Source organism: Microplitis mediator, chromosome 8 (assembly GCF_029852145.1).
Source record: "Microplitis mediator isolate UGA2020A chromosome 8, iyMicMedi2.1, whole genome shotgun sequence".
Taxonomy (NCBI): domain Eukaryota; kingdom Metazoa; phylum Arthropoda; class Insecta; order Hymenoptera; family Braconidae; genus Microplitis; species Microplitis mediator.
In genome coordinates this window covers 9,098,069-9,122,119 of record NC_079976.1, presented here as the reverse complement: position 1 = coordinate 9,122,119, position 24,051 = coordinate 9,098,069, and the positions used below count along the sequence as shown (strand labels likewise).

The following is a 24,051-nucleotide window of genomic DNA, read 5'->3' as shown; positions in this document are numbered from 1 at the left end:
CTGACGTTGCCTCGATCTACACATGCGTGTGCTGATTAATTGGATGCGCATGTGCAGTCTAGAGATTTTGGCTATGTTAATAAGGCAGCTAAATTCAAAGTAACGTCATAACAGAGAAAAATGATAGAGTAGTTATTGGTTCGAATTATTGAGCAGGGATATACTCCGCCCATTTCACTTAAGTTCAGTGTTTTAATATATTTTAAATCACACTTTTGACCAATCAGAAAGGAGTATATTTTAATATAAAATTTTATGATGCTGACTTTAGCCAGTTAGCGGCATATTCTTCGGCATGAGTTACATAAAATATGTAATAAATTTTAAATCTCATTTAAATTCATAAAAATCGCCTTTTTTTCGAGCGCCCAAAGTTGGATCATGCCTTAACTAACGATTAATTGGATAATAAATTATTGTTATTAATTATTTACAGTCAAAAGAATCATCATCAGTGTTGAGTTGTGACATTTCGACAGACGACAAATATATTGTTACTGGATCTGGCGATAAAAAGGCGACAGTATATGAAGTGATATATTAATTTTTATGTATTTATCTCATTCCCAAGGATTAACTATTAATTGAAATATTAATATTATTAACTTTTTATTGAAATTAAATAATTATGAGACTATTAGAAGCCTTATTAGACTATACAAAGTCACTAATTAATAAAAAAATTTATTTTAAGTTTGTATATAAATTATCTATAATAATAATAACAATAATACTATTAATAATAATAATAATTACAGGCGAACAAATAACGGTTCAATTGAAGAAAAAAGTTTTTATTTTACTTGACATTATTTATTATTGGAAACAATAAATTGACAAGCAAAATTAAATTTTTAAATTAAAAAATATAAAAACAATCGAATACAACGATTACTTATTTTTTAGGTTATTTTGAGAGTAAAATACAAAACTTTGTTTAAGGATATTCTTAGACAGACCCCCCCTCTACTTTTTAAAAACATAAAATTACTCACGTACCTGAAGATTGGAACAGTTTCCGTGAAGCGAAAATAAAAAAAACAAAATGAAAAGTAAAAAATCTTTTGGACCTAGATTTTTGAAATGTTTTGCATAAGCGTTAATTTGTTTATCGAAAATTGCAGGCCACCGCAACTACCCCTTAAGTAGTCGAATTACATAAATTTTCTTTCATTTTAATTGCGCGAAAAATGTTCCGATCTTCAGGTACATAATTATTTTCAACTGTCATGACGACATTAAAATTTCATTAATGAATTAAAAAACAAATCTGTCTATCGGTTGACCCTGCGGGCCAGCCTCAAAACTTCTCGCTCCTTGAGCTCGAAAACATTGTTGTGAATACATTTTCGAGCTCGAAAATACTTTTGTATCCCATTGTTTTCGAAAAAAACCGTTTTTTAGCATTTCTTTCTCCCACGATATCTCGCGAACGAATTAACCGATTTTGATAGTTTAGGCGGCAATCGACGTATTTTATTGAGTTCTAGAGATGATTAGATTTTCGACTGGATCGTTTAAGTCGATCAAATGATCTGAAATTCTCAGGAAAGTTGATGGCCAACAAGCTCTTTTGATTGCCGCCTTAACAATCCAAATCAGTTCATTAGTTAAAAAGTTATAGACCAGTCACACACATAGATACACACACACACACACACACACACACACACACACACACACACACACACACACACACACACACACACACACACACACACACACAATCGGGATGAAAACAATAACTCAGAATTTTTCGAAAATCATAAATTTTCTTAGCGGGAAGTTAAAAATAAAAGCATTAATTGAAAAAAGGATAACATTACATTCAAAATTTCGTTTAACTCCTAATTGATAACAACTGTATTTTTTTTAAACCGATATGTCAGCAAAATTGTTCTTTTTTGCATTAATGCTTTTATTTTTTTCTTTTAATTGATTAATAAAATTTTAATACCATCATGACAGTTGAAATTAATTGAATATTTTCAATAAGTGTTGGGGGGGGGGGGGGTGGCACTAAGAATTCAACTAAATTAAAATATTTATTATTATCTGAGAAATGGCAGTGGGTTCAGACTAAATAAAATTTTTAAAAATTATTTAACTTGATGTAAAAATAATAATAATAATAATACTAATTAATCAGTAACTTTAAGAAAAAAGTATTAATGAGTCTTAAAAATAAATATTAAGTAGTAAAAATAATGTACAGGTAAATTAAAATAAATTATATAATTATTCAAAATGATAAATCATTTAAATACACAAATTGTAAATTTTCTTTCTTGATTTTATGAATTATTTTTATGTACAATTAAGTAAAGACTGTGATCAATATCTAATATAACTATAAATATCACATTGAGATCACTATATTTAAAATAATAAAATTTTAGCAATAAATAAATACAATGTAAATTCATTTTTTTTCCTTTTTTATTGTTTTTTCATTTTTATTTTCATCATTGATTGTAATTTGTTGAATTAATTGAAATTATTGATAATATAATAAATATATATAACAATGTAATTATGAACAAGTCTTGTAATTTGCAAAAATATAATTTACTATGTTAATTAATTTAATAATAATAAATTGACTTTATATTCATTTTTATTTTTATCCATTTCTTAACAATTTTCATGAAAAAATTTTTAAATTCCACGAGGATACGCATTGAATTTTAAGTAATTTATATTTATACAAGTGTAAATTTATATAAAAATTTCATTAGACATCAAGAAAAAAATATCATTTACGTGGCAGTATCAGACGCAAGTCTATAGCGGTAAGATGTCATCCAGGACATACGTCTCCATCGTAAGCTAAATACGGGCAGGATAAATTAGTATCCCTGTTTAGAAAGTCTCATAAAATCCAATAGATTTTCATAAATTCCCACAGAGATTTTATATGAATGAATGAGTTCTATGAGAAGTGTTATAGTTAAGTATAGGGTCTATACAGTTATAAGAATCTATCGGATTTTTTAAGCAGGGATATTACATACCTAGGGCAGTAAAGTAAGAAATGTTTCAGACCACATGTAATTGTTGGCCGAGGCGAAGCCAACCAACCACAAACATGTGATCTGAGGCTTTCTTATTTACTTCCCGAGGAGTGTATACTATTTTTCTCCTCGACGGATGCGGAAAGCGGCAACTTCGTTTTGCACAGCAGGACGAAAGTTGACGCTTTCCGCCCGGAGGCGAGAAATAAGAAATTTTTTTCTACCGCGATAACAACGACGTATCATTTTTATTGTGATACTCCATTTCGCGGTACATCACTCGGTAATTCAGACTAGAATTCGGAACGGTAATGACTCGTTCACGGCTCTCTTTGGTAGAAATTTTCAAAGGCTTTTCCTTGGTTATACCATTCAAACTCCTCTATCGGTACATAGCGTCCAGCGCTGGGATAGTGTCGTACTTCACGCTCCCACTGATTCTGACAAGTCGGGCACTCGCCTAGGGTAACGCCCGTTCGTCCGCATCGTCGACAGAACTTGGTGAGGCCCTGCTCAGTCTTCTCGGGACAGTCCGAGTAGCGGTGGCCTTCTCGGTGGCAGTTCCAACAAAGCGGCTGCATATGTGGCGGTAATGGACGGTGTCTCTTGCGAGACCGTCTCCGTCTTTTCGCACGAGGCTGAGGAGAGGATTGACGCTGCTTCTTGACAGTCGTATCTCGGTGTGGCTCCATAGTTGACGTGGACGTCGCCACTGGTCCAGTGGAACCCTTGGTCTTGTTGACTGGTGGTGGGCCAGGGGCTGATGATGCTAGCCATGGTCGCTTGGTCGATCGACCTTTTCCGGTCGACGAGTGAGTCGGGTCTTGACTCTGTCCAACTTCATTGGTCACCTCCTGTTTCCCTGTCACTGGGGATGAAGTCACCTGCTTTACGGCAAGTCGCGGCACTTCCGGTTTATCGGTAGCAGTTGTTGCCAACGTCGCCGCAGGGTATCCGACTGGGACTCTGGATAGTTTGATATATTTCGTTTTACTAGGTGCAGCAAACGTTATTGGTTTCGTGGCTGCGGAGGTCTGCGTGCTCGCATCTGACATCTGCGGTAGCTCTCTCGGAGGCTCCGGTAGATCCATCAGATCTTTTGGGTCCTCCCTAGAGACTTCCTCGATGGTCATCTCTGACTCCGGGTCGGAATCTGGGTCGTTAAGCTCAGGTGCATCGAGCATTACCCTCGTCAACTCGGCCAGGAGGTCTTCTACGCTTTTGGAAAACATCTCGCCTGTAAAAAAGTTTGATTAGGTGGACAAATCGGGATATTGGTCTGTGCATGTATAGCACTCTCGATCAGTATATATACGGGATAAGTACGGGACATATTGCACAGTCGTCCTAGCCCTGTGAATAGAGATGTGGAATGACCGTCATTTTTATTTTCGGTCAAGACACGGTCATAAGACCGTCACATAATTTTAAAAAAAAAGTAGAGAGGATTTAAAGTCCGTGAAAGGGCCGAGAGTGAGAGAGTGACAGTAAAGCACACCTAACGCTTTCGCGATTGAGGTGTGCAATTCTGTAATGCTGGAATGACCGTCACGTTTAAAACGGTCACAAATTTCGTCATTTGCATTTAAATAGAGGTTTTTGACAGAATTTTTTAATAAAGCATTTTTGGAGGATTGATGCAAAATTTACGGTCACATTAAAAACCGTCATGAATTTGGTCATTTACATCTATATAGGCGTTTGTGACAAAAATTTTCAATTATAATTTATTCTCAAATAAAAACTATAAAAGAAATCGATCACTGTATTACCGGAATTTACCGAGATATTTCAGGTTTAGCTTGTACAGATAATCATTTTAAAGTCGAATAAAAACAATTTTTTCATGTACCATTTTAAAATTGTTTTTTAAAATATTTAAAATAACTTTCAACTATTAAATTATGCAATAAATATGAAATGACTTAAATCATATTATTATTATCACAAAAGTTTCTTCATTTAATAGTTATTATATACATCATTATCTTTAAGATTTCATATAGCTTCATATTGAAGGTTAATAACGATATCTTTTTTTTTAATTAATAATATTGCACACCGCAATCGCGAAAGCGTTAGGTGTGCTTTACTGTCACTCGCTCACTCTCGGCCCTTTCACGGACTTTAAATCCTCTCTACTTTCTTTATAGTACACCAAAGTTGTTAATGATATATACCATTTTAAAGGAAATTTATTAAGGAACATTTTTCAATGCAGTCCTTATTTGATTAATGATGTGATTAATTTAAAAAAAATGATTTAGTCCGAAGCCCTCAGTGCGTCAATTGTGGTGTTCGGACTCGTCTAAACACGATAACTTTCAAAAAACAAGACTTATCGACTTAGTTTTTTTTTTATTATCTGTGTATTTCTGATCACAAGAACCCTTTCAAAAATTACTATCTGAATCCTTTTTGTTTTGGTCTAATTAATAAAAAATGTGAAAACTGATTCTTCGTGAAAAATTTAGCTGCTATTTTTACTGTTGTTATTATTTTTTTCATTGTTTCTCTCTATCAACTACTGGTGGCAGCACTAGCGTATCAATATGTTTGAAAAAAAAAGCGACATTTAAGACAAAACAAGGCGGGATATTTAGAAAAAAATGTTAGTAAAAAAATATTAAACTGAAAATAAGAAATAAAAATAAAAAAATCAAATTGATAATTTGTAAGTTGAATAAAAGTTCATAATAAAAAAAAATATATTAGTATTATATAATAATAAAAGTAATGATTAAAAATAAATTGAGCGATTGAGGTGTGCACTTTTGGATTTTCCAACATTTTTGTGTCTTTTAGAGAATATTTATATTAATTTTAATTATTTAAGCCGTTGCATAAAATATATTTTAATTTATAGCTTTTGAGCATTAAATATTAGTATTTATATGCTTCCTGGCGGTTTTGAATCACCCTGGAAACAGCCTGGAAACACCCTGGGAGTGGAAACACGGTGTTTCCATGATGGTTACACGGTGTACTCACCGTGATTTCACGGTGTATCCACGGTGATTACGCGGTGTACGTCGAATCTCAGTGGGTACACTGTGTAATCACCGCGGAATCACGGTGATAGAATGACAAAAAACTCACCGTGTAATCGCCGTGGATCCACCGTGATTCCACCGTGTTTCCAGGGTGATTCAAAACCGCCAGCTAAGATATCTGTGAGATATATGTTAAGATAAGTTGTTAAAAATTCACTAGATGGCAGCATTGTCGCTTGCTTATCCCGACATTTAATAAACGGTCATGTGACGGTCCTGTGACCAAAAAAAATGTCAATGACGAGACCGCTCGCATCTCTACCTGTGCCTACTACAAGCATTTTATACAGGACTGCACGGCTTGGGTCAGTTGCCGAGCTATTCCCACCACGGTAAACAAAGATTCAACTGTAACACAGGAATCTACGAAATTAAACTGTGTATCGGACTAAACAGAAATTGTAAAATTTCAATACCTAGTAAGCAATATCTACTGAATTAATTAAATCCGAAAGCAAATAGTCGAGACTTTCTTCCAGGCTCGAAACTGTTTAATCCATGTGATATCCAACTTCTAACACGACGCTTATAAATACACTGAATTTTATCTCACTAGTGACCCGAAATAATTTTAAAATTCCAGAAGAAACTTGAGGATAAGTGATTAACACAACAAACGGATTAAATAAATCGCCGGTACTTACGTTTGCGGAAGATGTTACTCCTTTGGACAGCAAAAGCACTCACACGTTGCCGCTTCGTCTCAACACACGTGGATTCGGTAGTTGGTCAACCAGCTATCTGGTTACGGTAATTTGATTATCAAAATAATAAATAATTATCATTCGATAGCGGTAAAGTAATTACAACTCCTGGGTAATTACTTGAGAGCGGTAATTTAATTAGCAAAGCTAAATAAAATGGCGGTATGTTGTCGTATAGATACTAGTTACTAGATACGACTTGATACACAATGATAGCAAGGTTACTAGAATAAGACCATATTCTAGTAACTTTGAATGATGGAAGACAAGAGAACACAACAGCTTGGGAGCTAGGCAAAGTACGTCTTCTCGGTAAGAAACTTTGCAGCGGAAAGGAGAAATAATACGTCTGCCGAATACGGGCTACCATCAGTAGGTTGTGGTCGGAAGTGAAGGGAATCGACCAATCAGAGTAGGACCTCTGGGCCTCGTGGTCTGTTGCCAAGCGCCGTACGCTCGGTTTCCTGCCACGTCGGAACGATGCTACTTGCACCAGTCGCTTCCGGCATCACTCGATAATTCCGTTAATAATAATAACTAAAATAACTTTATTTCAGAATACGAGACAAGGAAGTTCTTTGATGATAACGTCATCGTTCGAAATTTTGGCGAAATAATAATAACTAAAATATTTTTATTTTATTTATTCGCCTTCGAGAAAGTCCCCGTACGTTTGAGAACACGAAAATTCTCCTGTGATGTCGTAGCTCTTCACCGAATAAATTCTTTAACAGAATAAAAGATTAATCGTCATATTGCACAAAAACTATTACCCGGATGTTCCGAGAATTTTCGATACATTAATAGTCGATACTGGACTCTTTCATCGAGTCCTCGGTATAATTGTAACCGTTGCAAAATGTAATGTTACAAATTATATCGAATATCTAATGAGCACCACTGCATTTACTAGACTAATGCTGAATAGACAGCTCATGAAGTAACGAAGTAAGAGTGGCCATGTCCAGGTGTCTTAAGCAATTCTGCAGCAAGTCTGAGCTAATGCATCTTAACAGATTTACTTAACGTATCTTACGGAAGTATCTTGCCTCAGATTTGTCCAAAACTGATGGTGCAGACTTGTTGAAGACTGAAGATACACTCGTTGTCATTAATGCCTGGTCCCCCAGACTACAGAATCTTAGCCATGCAGGGGACCAGGCATTAATGACAATGAGTGTACAGATGTACGCAAGCCTTTCTTAAGAATGCTACCAGAGTATATATATAACGGAGTGGTAAAGCAGCAACGACAAGAATAGTTCGGCGCTCGCCACTAGATCACGCCCAGTCACTTGCGGTGTCCATGGTAAGATTTATATTCACTCATATTTAAAAATATACTCCCAATCATATTTTGGTAATTGTCTAGAAGCAGCACTACTCTATCTGAACAAGTGCGATAATAATTAATTTAAAAAAAAAAAACCAATATATCCCTAATCAAAAGAAACGATTCAAAACAGTTCGAAACGATTCAATTTTACTACCATAAAGATATACATTCATCACTGAGTGAATCGTTTTGCTTAATCATGGATATATATTTTAAAGCAACAGTGTTTATTTTTCATATTCTTAACATGAAGCATACGAAATTCTATTAAAATCCGAGAAGTACACAGAAAAATTATTCTCGTTTGAAATGCTATGGTGTCATAGTAAAGTCTGACCATGTCGACCACCTGCAGAAATTGTATACGCATATAAAAATTCGTATGGCCATCATAAAATTTATAACGATTATGTCAAATTACTGTAACCACTGTATGTCCATAGTAATTTTTGCATGTGTTTATGTCAATTTCCATCAGGTGGCAGTGTTACGGCTTTACTATGATACTATAGAATTTCAAACAAGAATAATTTCTACATATTTTAACAATATCCTGATGACAGTACATATAATATATATAAATATAAATATATATATATATATATATGTATATGTATGTATATAAAAATTTTCTTTTCGACCACAAGGCATAAAAAAATAATAAATCATGTAATTGTATTTATATTTATTGTTTTTTTTTTTATAATATAATCAATATTTACATTATATTTAATTTGTAATAATTGATTAACTTAAACTTTTAATAACTCAATTCAAAATAATGTTCATTATTTTAAATAATAATTTGAGTTATTTATTTACATCTTCTAGTAATTTCATTAAATTTTTCAATAAAAAATATTGTTCTAAATAAATAATCATTAACAATAAATAAAAAAAAAAAAAATTCAATACAATGATTTCAAAAATCGAAATAATATTTTATAAAAATTACTAAAAAAAAGTTTATTAACTCGTTTTATTACCATAACTACTTAGTTTAGTATTATTATATTTATTGTTATTATTATTATTAATATGTACAAGCCTACAAAATACATAACACAGTTACGCTATTGATTTTTATATAAATTTAAATTACTCATTTTGGATGTTTATAAGTATAAAGTAACGGATTATACAAATAATGTACATGTATTTATAGGTGTATATTATTCTTAATAAATTTAATTAATTAATTAATTTTCAAAAATTACGTTAATAAAAATTCTATTTTCCATTTTATTGGATTAAATCTATTTCTCATTATCAAATAATTTAAATCCATCGTATTGTTATTTTAGTTAATAAATAATAATTTAATTTAATAAATTAAAATTTTATTTTCACAAAAAATTATTTGTTCCCAATTTACGCACTAATTTTTTTTTACAATCGACGTAATTACGTTATAATTAAAATTTATTATTTTTAAATATTTTATCAAATTTAATTAATAAAAAATTTGTTTTTTTTATCCTTTTTAAATATAAAATTTCTTTCTCGATTTACAATAAAAAATTATTAATTAATAACGAATCACATTTTCATAATTTATTAATAAATCAAAAATAAAAATAAAAAATAAAATTCACTGAAATAAAAATAAAAATTTTTTTTCATCCAATTGAAAAAAAAAAAAATTTAATAATCACCGATGTACATTTTTTTTAAAACAATTTAATTATTATTTGTTTTTAAATTAATTTACCCAATAATCATCACAATAATAATAATAATAATAATAATAATAATAATAATTACTATTATTATTATAAATAAAAATTTTAATAAATCCAGAGTTTATTTTAAAATTTTATTTAATAACAATTTACAAGTTTAAACTCCGTATTTATTTACACTATTTATTTTTAATTATTTTAATCAATTATTAATTATTAATTATTAGTAAACCCGTTTGCTTTATTTATAATTTTCTTAAGAGACATTTTAAAAATCACTCGGTCTACTTTTCAATTTATTATTATTATTATTATCATTATCATTATTATTATCATTATCATTATTATTATTATTATTATTATTATTATTATTATTATTATTATTATTATTATTATTATTATTATTATTATTATTATTATTATTGTTATTATTAGAATCGACGAAATATTAATAATAACAAAATTGAATATTTACAGAATAAACATAAGTGTAAATAATAATATAATAATTATTTAAATTTAGTTAAACTAATTTTAAACATTAACTTAAATATATTTTACGCACAAACGTACTATGGTCCTTATCATTATAATTATTATTATTATTATCATAGTTATTATTAGTATAACAATAATTGTTATAATTGTTGTAATTATAATTAATATTAATTAAACGTATTAATAAGAAGAAGGAGAATAAGAAGACACTTGGTGGTCAATCACTGTCCGATCCCACGGCATTTACCTTTTTCCTTTTTTTTGCTTGCTTTGGTTTCGCAATCATTTCATCCTTAAAAACAAAAATTCATATATATAAATATTTCTTTACTTAAAAATTTATAATTTTTTCATGATATCAGCATCGAAACTTGAAATTTCAGTGTCTCTACAGCCCGTCGATACAAGCTAATTTTATACCGATGCTGCAAACAACTGCTAGGGCGTGTTCTGAAACACTCTCTGGAAGAGAAATATTTAACTCCTGCGTTCAGAAACATCCTCTGGTTGAACCAAAGGTAAGATTTAACATTACAAAGGGACTGATAACACCTGGATAGGTAATTTTTCATCTCCAGAGTGTATTTCTGAACACGCCCCTAGCGAATTCGTAATTCAAAAATATCTTCATACAGCGGGCAGAAACACGCGTGTTTCCCTTGGGAAGAAACACAATTGTTTTTGCCCGGTGTCAGTTATATTTAAAATTAAACTCGGAGTCCATTGTAATAATACTGGTTAGTTTAAAAGGAAAAGATGGACAAAATTATGATGTAACACTTTTTTATTCCATTCGCCAACGTTTCGTCAACTTTGTTGACTTCTTCAGGGCTCCACCATGAGAAACAAACAATTACAAATTATTAAAATTTACAATCATAAAACATATCTATATAAAAACAAATATGCAACGATAAATTAAAAATACTAAAATATATAACAAACTGTTTACCATACGTGGGTTTTCATTTTAATACCTTTGACATTGACTAATATGTAAAACGTCTAATTTTGGTAAACAGTTCGTTATATATTTTAGTATTTTTATAATTTATCGTTGCATATCTGTCTTTATATAGATATGTTTTATGATTGTAAATTTTAATAATTTGTAATTGTTTGTTTCTCATGGTAGAGCCCTGAAGAAGCCATCAAAGTTGACGAAACGTTAGCGAATGAAATAAAAAAGTTTTACATCATAATTTTGTCCATCTTTTCCTTTTAAACTAACCAGTTATATTTAATGTTCATTTGCAGCCTTATTACTTTCATTTGTTTACTTGTCACTTCAGTTTACTCATTTCATTTTTTAAGTGACAGTTTTAATTAACCAAATAAAATTTATAAAAAATGAGTGAAAATATAGTTGGATTAGCGAGACTTTGCGTTTCGGATATTTTCGGTTTTTACCCCCACCATCTAAATTCACAACTTAAGGCATTGCGCCTTGATGGTGGGGGTAAAAAACCGAAGCTCAAAGTCTCTCTAATCCAACTATAATATTTTTGTATTATTTACTATTTAATAAGTGACTGTAAATCACAGGTTTCTCATTCTTTCAGTTCTCTGCATCATCGGTTTGAAATTAACTTGTTTCTTACTGGCTGCTGACACTGGAACTTGAAGTTCCGATGCAGGTAATCATGAAAAATATAGTGTGGGACTCAGGATAAAACACGATTTCAGACTGCGGGTGATGTCAGCCCTTGCCCTAGTCTGAAATCGTCTTGTTTCATCCCTTGTCACACAATATACTATTATATATAATAGTATATTGTGTGATGAGAGGTGAAATAAAATGATTTCAGACTAGGGTGAAGGCTGCCCGAGCTGTAAGTGAGGGCTTACATCACCCGCAATTCGAAATTGTCTTTCATCCTGAGCTACACACTAGATTTTTCATGATTACCTGCATTGGAATTTAAAGTTTCAGTGTCAGCAGCCAAAGACAAGTTAATTTAAGACGAATGGTGCGATCAACTATTAGCGTACGCGTAAATTGTCATTTGTAATTTGAAATTAAGCAAAAAGTCTAAATACTATTTATTATTAACACTAATTTTTGTAAAACCTAATCACAGTCAGAACTGTCATGTAAATAAAATTAATAGGACATGTTCAGAAATTAACTCTGGTAGAGAAAGATGTAACTTCTGCGTTAATGATTATTATCTGGTTAAACCAGAGGAACAATTTGAGTATCATAATGTGTTTATAAACTCTGGGAAGTTAAATGCAGTATCTGGTATTCTTTCGTTCCTCTAGTTTTAATTAAACCACGTGACTTTCCATTTATCAACCATCTGGTTAGATACTTATCAATCTCCAGTGTCTTTCTGAACACGCCCATGGTCTGAAATTATTATTAAACCAATAACAAGTATCAGAGTTTAAATTGCGAAAGCTTTCAGTCAGCGGGCAGAAACATTATTTTCACCATATTTGCACCGAAAGTTTAAATTTTTACCTCTGTTTAGATGGAAGAAAGTGCAAGAAAATGAAAAGAAAAAACAACAAAAAAAGATGTAGAATCCCATGTAGCACAGAGACAACTTTAAGATGTCTTTTAAAAGGGCAAGACAAATTTTTCTTTTGTCTCATAGTCAAGTTTTTTAATATAAATAAGACGTACAGATGTTGGTCCTACATGGAAAAACAAAAATTGAAATAGTTGCCGAAATGAGGTGAAACAAATTTTTCGATCATAAAGCACACTCTGATGCTTCGCATCGTGAGTCGTGCAATAGATAGGAATGATTACTGTGCTGGACAGGAACTATTGCTTTCAGTCACATGTCTGAGTGCTGTTTACAACATTAGTTCCCGCTAAACACTAGTCAGACATGTGACTGAAAGCAACAGTTCCTGTCCAGCACAGGAATGGTTTCTATGCTGAACGACAATGGAACGCAGTTGCCCCGGGAGTCTTTCGTATCCCCACACAGGACCTATACCTATTTTAGTAACACATCGACTGCTGAAAGGCACCTGTATTATCTGGAAAGCGAATGGTGACTGTGAACACGATAACCAGTCGTGTTTTCGACATAAAGTGTAACATAGTAATGGTTGCTATGTTGGATCGTACTCAGTCGTATGTAAAAACGACCCATTCCTATTATAACGAGAAGTAGTAATGTGCTAAGATTTATTTTTACATACTTTACGATCATTCTTGTGTAGCACAGTAACCATTCCTATCTATTTTTTCTGTGTAGGAGCCATAGGAAATTTGTGCTCTTTTTTCCGTCCCAAAAAAGTCATTTCAATTAAAAAATCCTTGAGATGACATTTTACAATTATTGGTATTTACTTTTTGTCATCACTTGTGTCAAGTCTTTTAAAGAAATATTTTTCGGTGACAAATTTCTGATCTTTCTGTTAACATTTTGGTGCCTTATTGATATTTTTAAAAAACAGCCTAAAACTGATATCTTATAAGGTAAGAGACCCTGTACCCGATCAGTCATGTATTTACTAAATATAGACTAGGTCTTTTACCTTAGATGTCACAAATTCAAGTGTGCTACTTGGGATGAGAAAACAAATGATAAAAATTGGCGCATGTGTCATTCTTCCCACAAATAGAGGCAAAAATTTAAACTTTCAGGTGCAGATCTGGTGAAAAATCTTATACACACCACAGAAGAAACTAGGACGTCCCAACCCGCGTGTTTGTCACCCTCGCCTTCGACTCGGGTACGCAATTATACTCAGGTTGGAATGTCCTATTTTTCGTCCCAGGTGTATAATTTACTAATTGTTTTTTCCCAAGGAACAAAACCCATATGATTGAAGACATTCGTAATTTACGCGCTTCCTGATATTCATTTGTGGCATTGGAATGAAATCAGGTTGTTTTGACTGACTGTAGAGACACTGAAACTTTAAGTTTCGATGCTGGTATATATAAAAAAAAAAAAGTAGATAATTTACCTCACTACTTTGGTCGGTACTGTCACTATTGCGATCTCTAGGAGGTGGTCGTTTGCTAGCAGTTCTTTCTCTTGTAGAAATAATTTTCCTATGCCCAGCAGCTTTAGCAGACGCTGTTGCTGACGCATTATGTTTACGTGATGATGATGTTGGTGGTGGTGGTGGTTCATTTTCTTCATTAACTTCAGCTAGTGCAAATAAATCACCGTAACTTTTTCTCAAACTATCACTACTGGCAGCTTGTGCTTGTTGAAGTGCTTTCTGCATTCCCTCTGTTTGGTACAACTGTAGATCTGCAGACGCACGACAGTGTTGTCGTAATTGATCTAAATGACCTAATACTTGTTCTCCCGTCGGTGGTCCAGACTGTTGTTGATTTTGCTTAGCGCCGGCGCGTTTTCGTTTATTTGGACTTGTTGCTGGATAACGTGTACTCAATAAATTTGCCAATAACTCGCCTAATTTGTCTTCATAATCTCTACACCAATAACGTAGTGCTGCTACTACAAATGTATCACCGTCGTTATTTTGACGCGTAAATAATTGACGTAATAATTCTAGTGTCGGCCTAGAAAAATAAAAAGTGGAAATATTTACAATAATTTTTAATAATAAAATCATATCAAAAAAATAAAGAAAAATCAATAAATAAAAAATCATAATTAAGGTAATTCTCAGACAGTACCCTCTACTTTTTAAAAATTTTCAACGACTTAATTGTCAGGAGCGAGTCAAAATTTTATCACTTGTTTAAAAAAAAAATTAAAATCTTATTTGAAAAAAGAACAACGTAGTAGTAATTTCACCGAGGTATAGATTTAAAAAAAAATTACTTACAATTGACATCAATTGGAAGTTAAACGAAATTCGAAAATAAATTTCAGTAAAATTTTCATGTCAATTTTATAATTCGAATTTTCAAATTTTGTATGCTAAAATTTATTCAACAAATTTTTTTCAACTCTTAATTGATAACAGCTGTTGTTTTTTTTTTCACGTAAGGTTTTAATTTTTTTTTAGTCGATTAAAAGAGACCACTGTTATAAGATTTTGAAAAAATCGATTTTTTATCGGTTCCCGAAAATAAATGTTTCAAAATTGCTGCAGTTATAACTCAAAGACAAATCATCCGATCGATTTGATTCGAATTGTAGCTTCTTTTATAAACGTTTCTACGTACCATGAACCTCCAGTTATCCGATCGAATCAAAAATGTAATTTTGTCAGGCCAAAAATCATCAAATTTTGGCGCAAAATTTGAAATTTTTTTAAAAACTCCGCCATTTTGTTAAATTTCAATTTTTTTCTTAGCCCGAGGGTCATGGTACGAGAAATTCCTTCTAGTTTAATAAAACTTTTGGTTTTTTTTTATTTCCGGTACTGTGAAGGTCGCTGTCACTGCAGCAGGGGGGACTTTTTTTTCGAGCCTTGGGAGATTGTGAATAACTCGCTGAATTTTGAATTTTTTGGTCCAATAATTTTATCCTGTATTCATTAGATATCCACAAATATATCCTTAAAACACCAAAACATTCCATGCAGTATTCTTTAAAAAAATTCCCAAAGATCATCTTTTTTCAGGCGGTCACACTAGTGGTTCCCCTTAATAAAATTTTAATACTAATTTTAATAAGGCCAGGATTTTTCCTTCATTAAAAAATATGACAGTTAATAATTAATGATGTCAAATTTTTGATATTACGGCAAAAATTTCGGTCGTATAGAAAAATTTTTCAAGTAAAAGTTGTTCAAAATTCAATTTTCTAAAAAAAATGTTTCCTGTAATTTTTTCTTAGGATTAATAAGGAAGCCGTAATTTCAAAATTAAAATTTTCATAATTAACAAAAATTGGAATCGTTCATTATGAATTTTAATTTTGGAATCACGGTGAAAATATTGGTCGTATAAGAAAATCATAAGAGACATTTTCATAGAAAATTAAATTTCCGACAACTTTTGTTTAAAAACTTTTTTTATAAGACCAATATTTTCGCCGGAATATCAAACATTTGAACCATTCATTTCAAAATTAAGGCAAAAATCTTGTCCCTACTTATGACAGTTGAAAATCATTTTATATTTTTAAAAAATGGGGGACACTGTCTGAGAATACCCTGAAATAACAAAAAAAAAAACAACTCACCTTTCTTGTTTAAGCATAAACAATATCGCCGTCATAGCTTCTGCATGATTTCTAAATTGTAATTTAGGAACCACTGGCAAAACATATTTTATTGGAAAATCATGAGCAGTAATGAGTTGCCAAAAACAATACTGTTCAAAAGTTTCCCACTCTAAACTTTTAATAAGTAATCCTCCAAACGAATCTTTCTCCAACATTTTTAATTGCCCTTGTAATATTTGACAGACCAATTCTTGCAACTGACATGAATCAACAGTACTGACAACTAAGTGAAGCAGCGTTGCATTACCCAATGCAATATTTTGAAATCCCATAAATACATCAGGCACCAAATAGCAGAGTAAAAATACATTGTCTTGATGACAAAATTTTAAATCATCCAGTAAACAAGTCTCTAATTTTTTATCTCGATGCTGACAAAAATCTTTATAAACAGCAGCTTTTACTTCATTTGTAACATTTGACGCAAGTCCTTCACGTTTTTCTTCTTCTCGGCCCCAAACTTTTAAAAAATATAATAATAAATAGCCGATGCATGATTGTAAATTTTGTAACTCAGACAATACATGACCGAGAAATTTTTTTCTGTTGTCCTCTTCTTTACACAATTGAAAGTAATTACGAAACATGACGAAAAGAGGAGTACTGATACTGTCAGTTAATGAGTCGTCGTTCAAATTATCTGCGGGAAAAATATTTGGGGTAATTTGAGAGGAGAGAATCGTAAAGAGACAAGTGGCAAGAGGCCCGATTGAGTCAACACCGAGATCATCTTCAAGGATCATCTGGACAATGCGCTCCATAGTCTGACACCGGGATTCATTGTCGGTTTCATTGTAGAGATTATTTACAGCTGACTTAAGCTCGTTGGGTTCAAGAGTTATGTTTAGATGACAAGTTATGTCTTTTAAAATACAGTTTGATGTTTTTTGCTGCTCGCGCTCACGCTCACGTTCACGTTCTCGCTCACGTTCGCGGTCTTTTTTTAATTTTATTTTTGAAAGAGGCACATCGTCGTCATCGTCATCATCTTCTTCGTCTTCAACTTTTGTTACTATTCTGTAAATATATTAAATTTCATTAATATGTATGTATTGTTTTTAGTTATTAATATATTTTCACAGAAAATTTTGTTTTATTTATTACCTAAGAGGCATTTCCTCTTCGTCGTCACTAAATGCTGGTTCTGGATCTTGTCCATGATGATGATTATTTTCCGTAGAATTGATATTAGTCATAGCAGTTGCTGTCGTTGGTATTAAATTATTATCCAACATCAATCCTGGACCCATGTCTTTGTTCATTTCTTCTATTTTACCTGAATATAGTATCGGAACCTTATTACCCAATGCTATTGAAACATTATATGGGTGATGAAAAAAAAAAATGTTACATGATAGTTAATAAGCAAAAAATAAAATAATTAATTAAGCATTAATGCAAATAGTTATTAATGTCAATTTGAAAACAATGAATGTTAAAGTTAACAAGTGATTTACAGTACAATCTGGTTGTAAGTAATGATTCTGTCTATACTCTTACTCAGGAAAAAATTAAATTGACGTGAGAGTAAGTAGAGCGTCCGATGTAACTTATAACCAAGTTCTACTGTGTTGATTTTTTTTTGCATGTAAATTAATATAAAAAAAAATAATTACCAGGATCAGCATTTGATGGTAAACAAAATTCCTTGAAGGTTTCACGTATTTTTATACGCAACTCACGATCTAATTTTGAATTATCAAATAATGGACATAGTGATGGCAATACACGTTTTTCTAAAATTTGTCTTAGTGATGAAAAAATACCATTACGGACTTTATCTGTCAATGCTGGATAAAAATTTGGTATTATCTGGAAAAAATATATATATTTATTAGTAATGTAAGACAGAGAAATCGTCTGGACATTGTTAGATTATTGACGTCAATTGACCAGCGAAAATTGACTAACGATCATTTCTTGAACCTAATGGTGGCTCTCGCGCTTTGATTTTGATCGGAAAATTATTTTACAAAAAATTTACTGACAGTTTTTTACGTTATTTCGCATTTAAATAGAAGTGAAGAGAAATTTATTTCGAATTTTTCTGAATAAACAAATCGGACGTTATGTTGAGTGACAGGACTTGTGATTTCCTAACAATTACAATCACTTGTATATTAATGTCCAGGAAGTTATTAATTATTTTATAAAAAAATTGACCGAAAAATTTTTGAGGTCAATCGACTAGCGATTGTCAGTCAATTGTATGATCAGGTATAAAACAAAACGACTTTAGACTGACCCTATCCAAAAGTTCCCATAGAATCCACTCAAATGAGAACTTTTGAATAGGGAGGGTAAAGTTCGCTGCCCGAGCCGTAAGCGAGGGCTGACATCACTCGCAGTCAGAAATCGTGTTTCATCCTGAGTTACAAACTATATTTTTCATGATTACCTACGTTGGAACTTGAAGTTTCAGTGTCAGCAGTCAGTCAGAAACAAGTTAATTTGTGAGCAATTGTGTGATCAACTATCAGCATAAGAATAAATTGTAATTTGCGATTTGAAATTCAGCAGAAACTATAAATACTATTCATTATTTATACTAATTTTTATGAAACCTAATCACCCTAGTAGCATTTTTCAGCAAGTCTTACAGAAATCTGTATCTTCAGTCTTCAGCAAGTCTGCATCATCAGTTTTGGACAAGTCTGAGGCCAGTTACTTCCGTAAGATATGTTAAGTAAATCTGTTAAGATGCATTAGCTCAGACTTGCTGCAGAATTGCTTATAAAATACCTGGACACGGCCACCCTTACTTCGTTCTTTCGTGAGCAGTCTATTCAGCATTAGTCTAGTAAACTCAGTGGTGCTCACTAAATATTCGATATAATTTTATCGAGTGATAATATTATTAATTTGTAGAACTTTAAATTTAAATGAGGACCACTGGGTCAGCTGTAGGTACTGTGTGTTGAGTTTAGAGTGATTCGGAGAAAAAGAAACCCGATATCTTAAGCAATTCTGACCTAATATTGATATTTAGTAGACATATTGGTTAAGAATTGCTGCAGACTGTTTCTACAGATTTCCGTAAGTCTTTAAGAAGAATCTCAAGCAAGACTTGATGAAGTCTTTGGCAAGTATGCTTATGAGATACATCTTCTTCAAGTCTTGTTTAAATCTACCGTAAGAAACTTGCTGAAAGACATTCGTCAAGTAACTCGCTTAAGACAATTCTACTAGAGTCAGTCAGATCTGTCATTTACGTAAATAAAATTAATGGTCCAAAATTAATCATAAACAAATGCCAAGTATCAGAGTTTAAATTGCAAATGCCTTCAGCCAGCGGGCAGAAACATTATTTGTTTCTTCCCAAGGGACAAAAACTATATGTTTCTGCACGCTGACATCATTCGTAATTTATGCGATTGCTCGTATTCATTTGCGGACTGAAATTATCTTGTTCCAACTGGCTGTAGAGACACTGAAACTTTAGGTTTCCACGCTGATATCACGAGAACATAAATACATATAAATATTAATTGATACGTTTAAAAATAAATGTATGTATATATTTACTCTGCATAAAAAATCTAAAAGTGTGGCAGTGACAGCAGGATGTGATCGCATTGAATTATGCATAACAAGTATTGCCGGTTCAATATTCATAATATTATCTTTCTCAGGATCAAAAAATAGCCAATCATAAAATAATGCTAATTTAGCGTTGCTAGCAGCGACCGTTGATGTGCAAGTTGTTAATAACCATCCTATGACAGCCCATCGTGGAATAATATCTGAGCACAGTAACTCATTTGTCGGATGTATTACACCAACAATAAATCTTATTAAATCACATCGTAGTGACTGTGATTCAGGTGTCGCTAAATATTGTCGTTGAAACCAATCCTGATAACGTTTGTGGTTACCAAAACGTACACTTCCAGTTAAAAATACAAGTTTACGTTCCATGTCTGGAGTCAAACGTGATTGTAAAAAACGACGTGATGTACGTGTTTGTAGTAATTGCAATACACCTGTCAGGTTTTGATTTATTGACTTTGGATTTGTTAATAAATCGCGCCAGAGACTTTCAAATTCAGGTAACCTCGCAACATTTTGAAGTAAACGCACCAAATCTCTAAAAAAATATTTTATTAATGAGTAAATTTACAATAATTTTGAATTATTAAATTTAAAAATTGTTACCTTCCAATAACTAGACAATCAACAATACGTTCTCTAATAAGTGCAACAGTGAAAGTAACTTCTCTTGATCTCAATTGTTGAAGATGAGGAGCGCTGTGGTCTTCAATTAAACGTAAATAAGTATAAACAATAGACGCAACTAAAAATGGAAATTTATCCAGCCACTGTCGATTATCTTGAAATATATCAAGTAATGCCTCAACTAAATATATATTGCGCGGTGAAGTGTCACCACCAGCGGCATGTCTTAATAAACTTAAACATAAATTATCAACACCAGCAACATTTGCTTTTATTAATTCACGTAATAACCACAACAATTGACTTCGAGTTATGTCATTTAATCGCAAATAACGTTCGAGCACTAATTGATTTAAATGACCTAGTACAATGGCCAGTCCATCACGTGTTATCAGTGTCAAGTCACGATAACTTTTAAGCGCATCCTGTGGATCCGTTAAAATAACAACTAAAAGTCCTAGTGATACTTCTTCGTGTGTTTTGTCTTTACAAACTGCATTGTTTAATGTGTCGTGTACTTCTTTTTCTGAAAGACCGGCTGTTAGACCTTGTAGCACTGCGTGACATCGTTCAAATTTCTGTAAATTATAATTATTTTTATAATTAATATGTAAATTTAAAATAATTTTAAATTATTAATTTTATAATGAGTGTGAAATCAGATAAATTTTAAACTATAAATAAATAGAGTAAATAATAAGAAAAATAATATTTAAAAAAAATGCACTTGTTAATTTTTAAATTTTTCAAATGCGCATTTCTTTTAAATTTAATTTTATCAATTAATTACTCTATTTATTTATAATTTTAAATTTGTCTGATTTCTGCTACATTCGCACTCATATTTTTTAAATGTCAAATTATCAATTTTATTTGAATATTTAAATTATATTTTTATATGAGTGTGAATGTAGACAATTTTGACGATCCTTAAGTTAAAAAACAATTAAAAGTTTTTAGATTATTTTTAACAAATCAATTACAAAAAAAAGAAAAAACTAAAAATATGCACGAGTACAAAATACAAAAAACTAGAGGTGTAATTTTTTCAAATATTTTTTTTGTAATTTAATGTATTGAAAAAAAATTCAAAAATTATTAAACGTCGTTAATTTCAGTATCATACGATTTTGAGTTAATGGACAGTTGATAATTTTTGGATTTTTTTCAATACTTCAATTACAAAAAAAAGAAATTATGAATATGCACATGTAAGAAATTGAAAAAAGTATATGCAATTTTTTAAATTATTTTTTTTTAGCAATTTCTCGTTTAAAAAAAACCAAAAATTTTTAGACGTCGGTTAACTTCAGTACCATAAATAATGAAATTTAAAAAAATGCACGTACTAATTTTTTTTTTATCTAAATACGCATTTTTTTGAATTTTTATTCTCCTGGCGTTTTATTTATTTATTCAAAAATTAAAAAAATTGCCAACTGTCAGATAAATTCAGTAATTATTTTTATTCAAATAAAATCATGATCCTGAAGTTAGCAAACAAAAATTTTCGAATTTTTTTTCTTCAATTAAAAAAAAAAAAACTAAAAATATGCACTTGTAGAAAATTAATAAAACTATACGTGCAATTTTTTGAAATACTTTTATTTTTAAAAAAATTTAAAAATTATTAGACCGGCTAATTTCAGTATCATATAAAATCAGATGTTTGTAAGTGAAAAAAAAAAAAAAATCATGTGAATTCAAAAATAATAAATGACACCGAAGTTAGCCGACATCTAATAATTTTTTGATTTTTTTTTCAAATTTCACTTATAGTTTTTTTTCATTTGTAATTTTGTTGAAAAAAAAATCCAAAAATTGTTGATCGTCAATTTCCGGATGATGAATAATAAAAAATTTAAATAATCCGCCATAAAAAAAAAAACAAGTGAAACAAAGTGGCGCCACCATGAAAATTGCGCGACCATCGCAACAATGGCGGTGATAGCACACTTTATACGTATCCAGCAGCGAGTATTTGAAATATTTATATTACCTCTTCAAGCTCGTCCTTGTTCTCGATGCAAGACGTATTAAGAAGTCTCCAAGTATTGGAAGTTGCAGTTTTATTAAGTTCCATATTTTTATCAGCACAGTTTTAAAAATATAAATAAAATTTAACGTCCAATAATAATAATAATAGTAGTATAAAAATAATTGTGAGAACGAAAATTTAATTTAATTAAAAAAAAAAAACTCGTAATTAAAAAATAAATAAATGACAATAATAAATATTAATCACACAGCTAGAGAGAGGCCGAGCCCTGAATGTTGGATTGGAGTTAAACCAGCCCTCAGCCCTGTATGTTGCTGCTACTGCTGTTGGTGGTAGTAGTAGCTGGCCGCTGCTTCTGCCTCTTGCCGTTTCCTCCGTTAAACACGAGCACGAGCATCGTGATCGCTTCTGACTCTGACTGTTAAATGTCCCTCTCTCCGTCTCTCCGTCGACGTCTCCGCGACTCGCTCGTTCGACCTCAGCACAACGCTATGGTAAATCTTCTGTCTCTTTTTATCACTATCTCTCTCTGTCTCCTTTTCTATGTCCGTCGCTCTTTCTCTCTCTCTCTCTCTTATCCACTCTATAGGTACTTGTTAACTTGGTAGCTCAGCGCACTCGATACGTCTTCACTCTTCGACTATCGCTGAAAGACTCTCTTGCAACCGCAACACACACTATTCTCATTGCGATTGCGCATTCATACTAAACCTCTCTAGTTTACTTATTACGCGTACTCCCTTCGTACAACCAATCAAATTATTTTAAATATCCCCACTATTTACGATCACGTACGAACATGTACGGGAACTCACGAGCTGAAGATGTACATAGTAGGGATTAGAGAAAAATTTAGATCAACTTGCGCGCGCATTACTTGTTACGTTGATTTCTCGCTGTTCCGTTTCATATTCTCGGTCTCTGAGGATTCCCAATAGGTGTCGGGTTGAAATGGTCAAGACGAAAGCGACAGTCGGAAAAGATGGTCTCGGAAACAGCCGATAAGGCTTCGATTACCATTTGAGTAAAGAGAGAGAATTTAAAAATTATATTAATAGTAAATTATGCAACTAGTGTGGTAAGTTTTCTATTTCCCACGGGAGGAGGAACAAATGAATGGAGGTCAACTTTTACTACAACTTTTGGTTGTCTTAGGAGATTATTTGCTTGCAGCAGATTCTACGATTCGTTACTCAAAATGATAAAATTTTTGACATAAATTAATAGTATATTATATGACAAGGGATGAAACAAAATGTCACCTACACTATAATCTGAAATCGTGTTTTATCCTGAGTTACACACAATATTTTTCATGATTAGCTGCAATGAAACTTCAAGTTTCAGAGTCAGCAGCCAGACAAAAACAAGTTAATTTAAAACTAATGGTGTGATCGACTACTCCCTGTTTAGAAAATCTCATAGAATCCAATAGATTCTCATAAATTCCTACAGAAATTTTATAAG

At 31.8% G+C, this 24,051-nt stretch overlaps 3 protein-coding genes across 6 annotated transcripts in view; 1 reads left to right on the top strand and 2 right to left on the bottom strand.

Annotated features, from left to right (window-relative positions):
* The window catches only part of LOC130673023 (protein groucho-like), a 38,850-nt gene extending 37,123 nt beyond the window's left edge, over window positions 1-1,727 (top strand). For all 3 annotated transcript variants that reach the window (XM_057477876.1, XM_057477873.1, XM_057477874.1), the window contains one exon: window positions 437-1,727. In XM_057477876.1, the coding sequence (XP_057333859.1) occupies window positions 437-544 (108 nt within the window). In that variant the 3' untranslated portion in view covers window positions 545-1,727. The remainder of the gene's footprint in view (window positions 1-436) is intronic.
* Window positions 1,728-2,486: 759 nt separating this feature from the next.
* LOC130673028 (uncharacterized) lies at window positions 2,487-7,121 on the bottom strand. Its single transcript, XM_057477883.1, has 2 exons — window positions 6,712-7,121; window positions 2,487-4,251 (listed from the first exon to the last, which is right to left on the bottom strand). Exon 2 carries the CDS (start codon window positions 4,244-4,246, stop codon window positions 3,335-3,337), a length of 912 nt encoding a protein of 303 aa, XP_057333866.1. The 5' UTR covers window positions 4,247-4,251; window positions 6,712-7,121; the 3' UTR covers window positions 2,487-3,334.
* Window positions 7,122-10,290: 3,169 nt separating this feature from the next.
* Window positions 10,291-23,280, bottom strand: LOC130673021 (integrator complex subunit 3). 2 transcript variants are annotated; one of them, XM_057477870.1, is made up of 8 exons: window positions 22,585-23,280; window positions 20,565-21,163; window positions 19,935-20,496; window positions 18,026-18,221; window positions 17,514-17,718; window positions 16,368-17,426; window positions 14,224-14,791; window positions 10,291-10,579 (listed from the first exon to the last, which is right to left on the bottom strand). In XM_057477870.1, exons 1-8 carry the CDS (start codon window positions 22,666-22,668, stop codon window positions 10,505-10,507), a joined length of 3,348 nt encoding a protein of 1,115 aa, XP_057333853.1. In that variant the 5' UTR covers window positions 22,669-23,280; the 3' UTR covers window positions 10,291-10,504. The 2 variants fall into 2 exon arrangements, with proteins under 2 accessions (XP_057333853.1, XP_057333854.1); XM_057477871.1 differs by having other exon boundaries at window positions 17,514-17,685.
* Window positions 23,281-24,051: the final 771 nt, after the last annotated feature.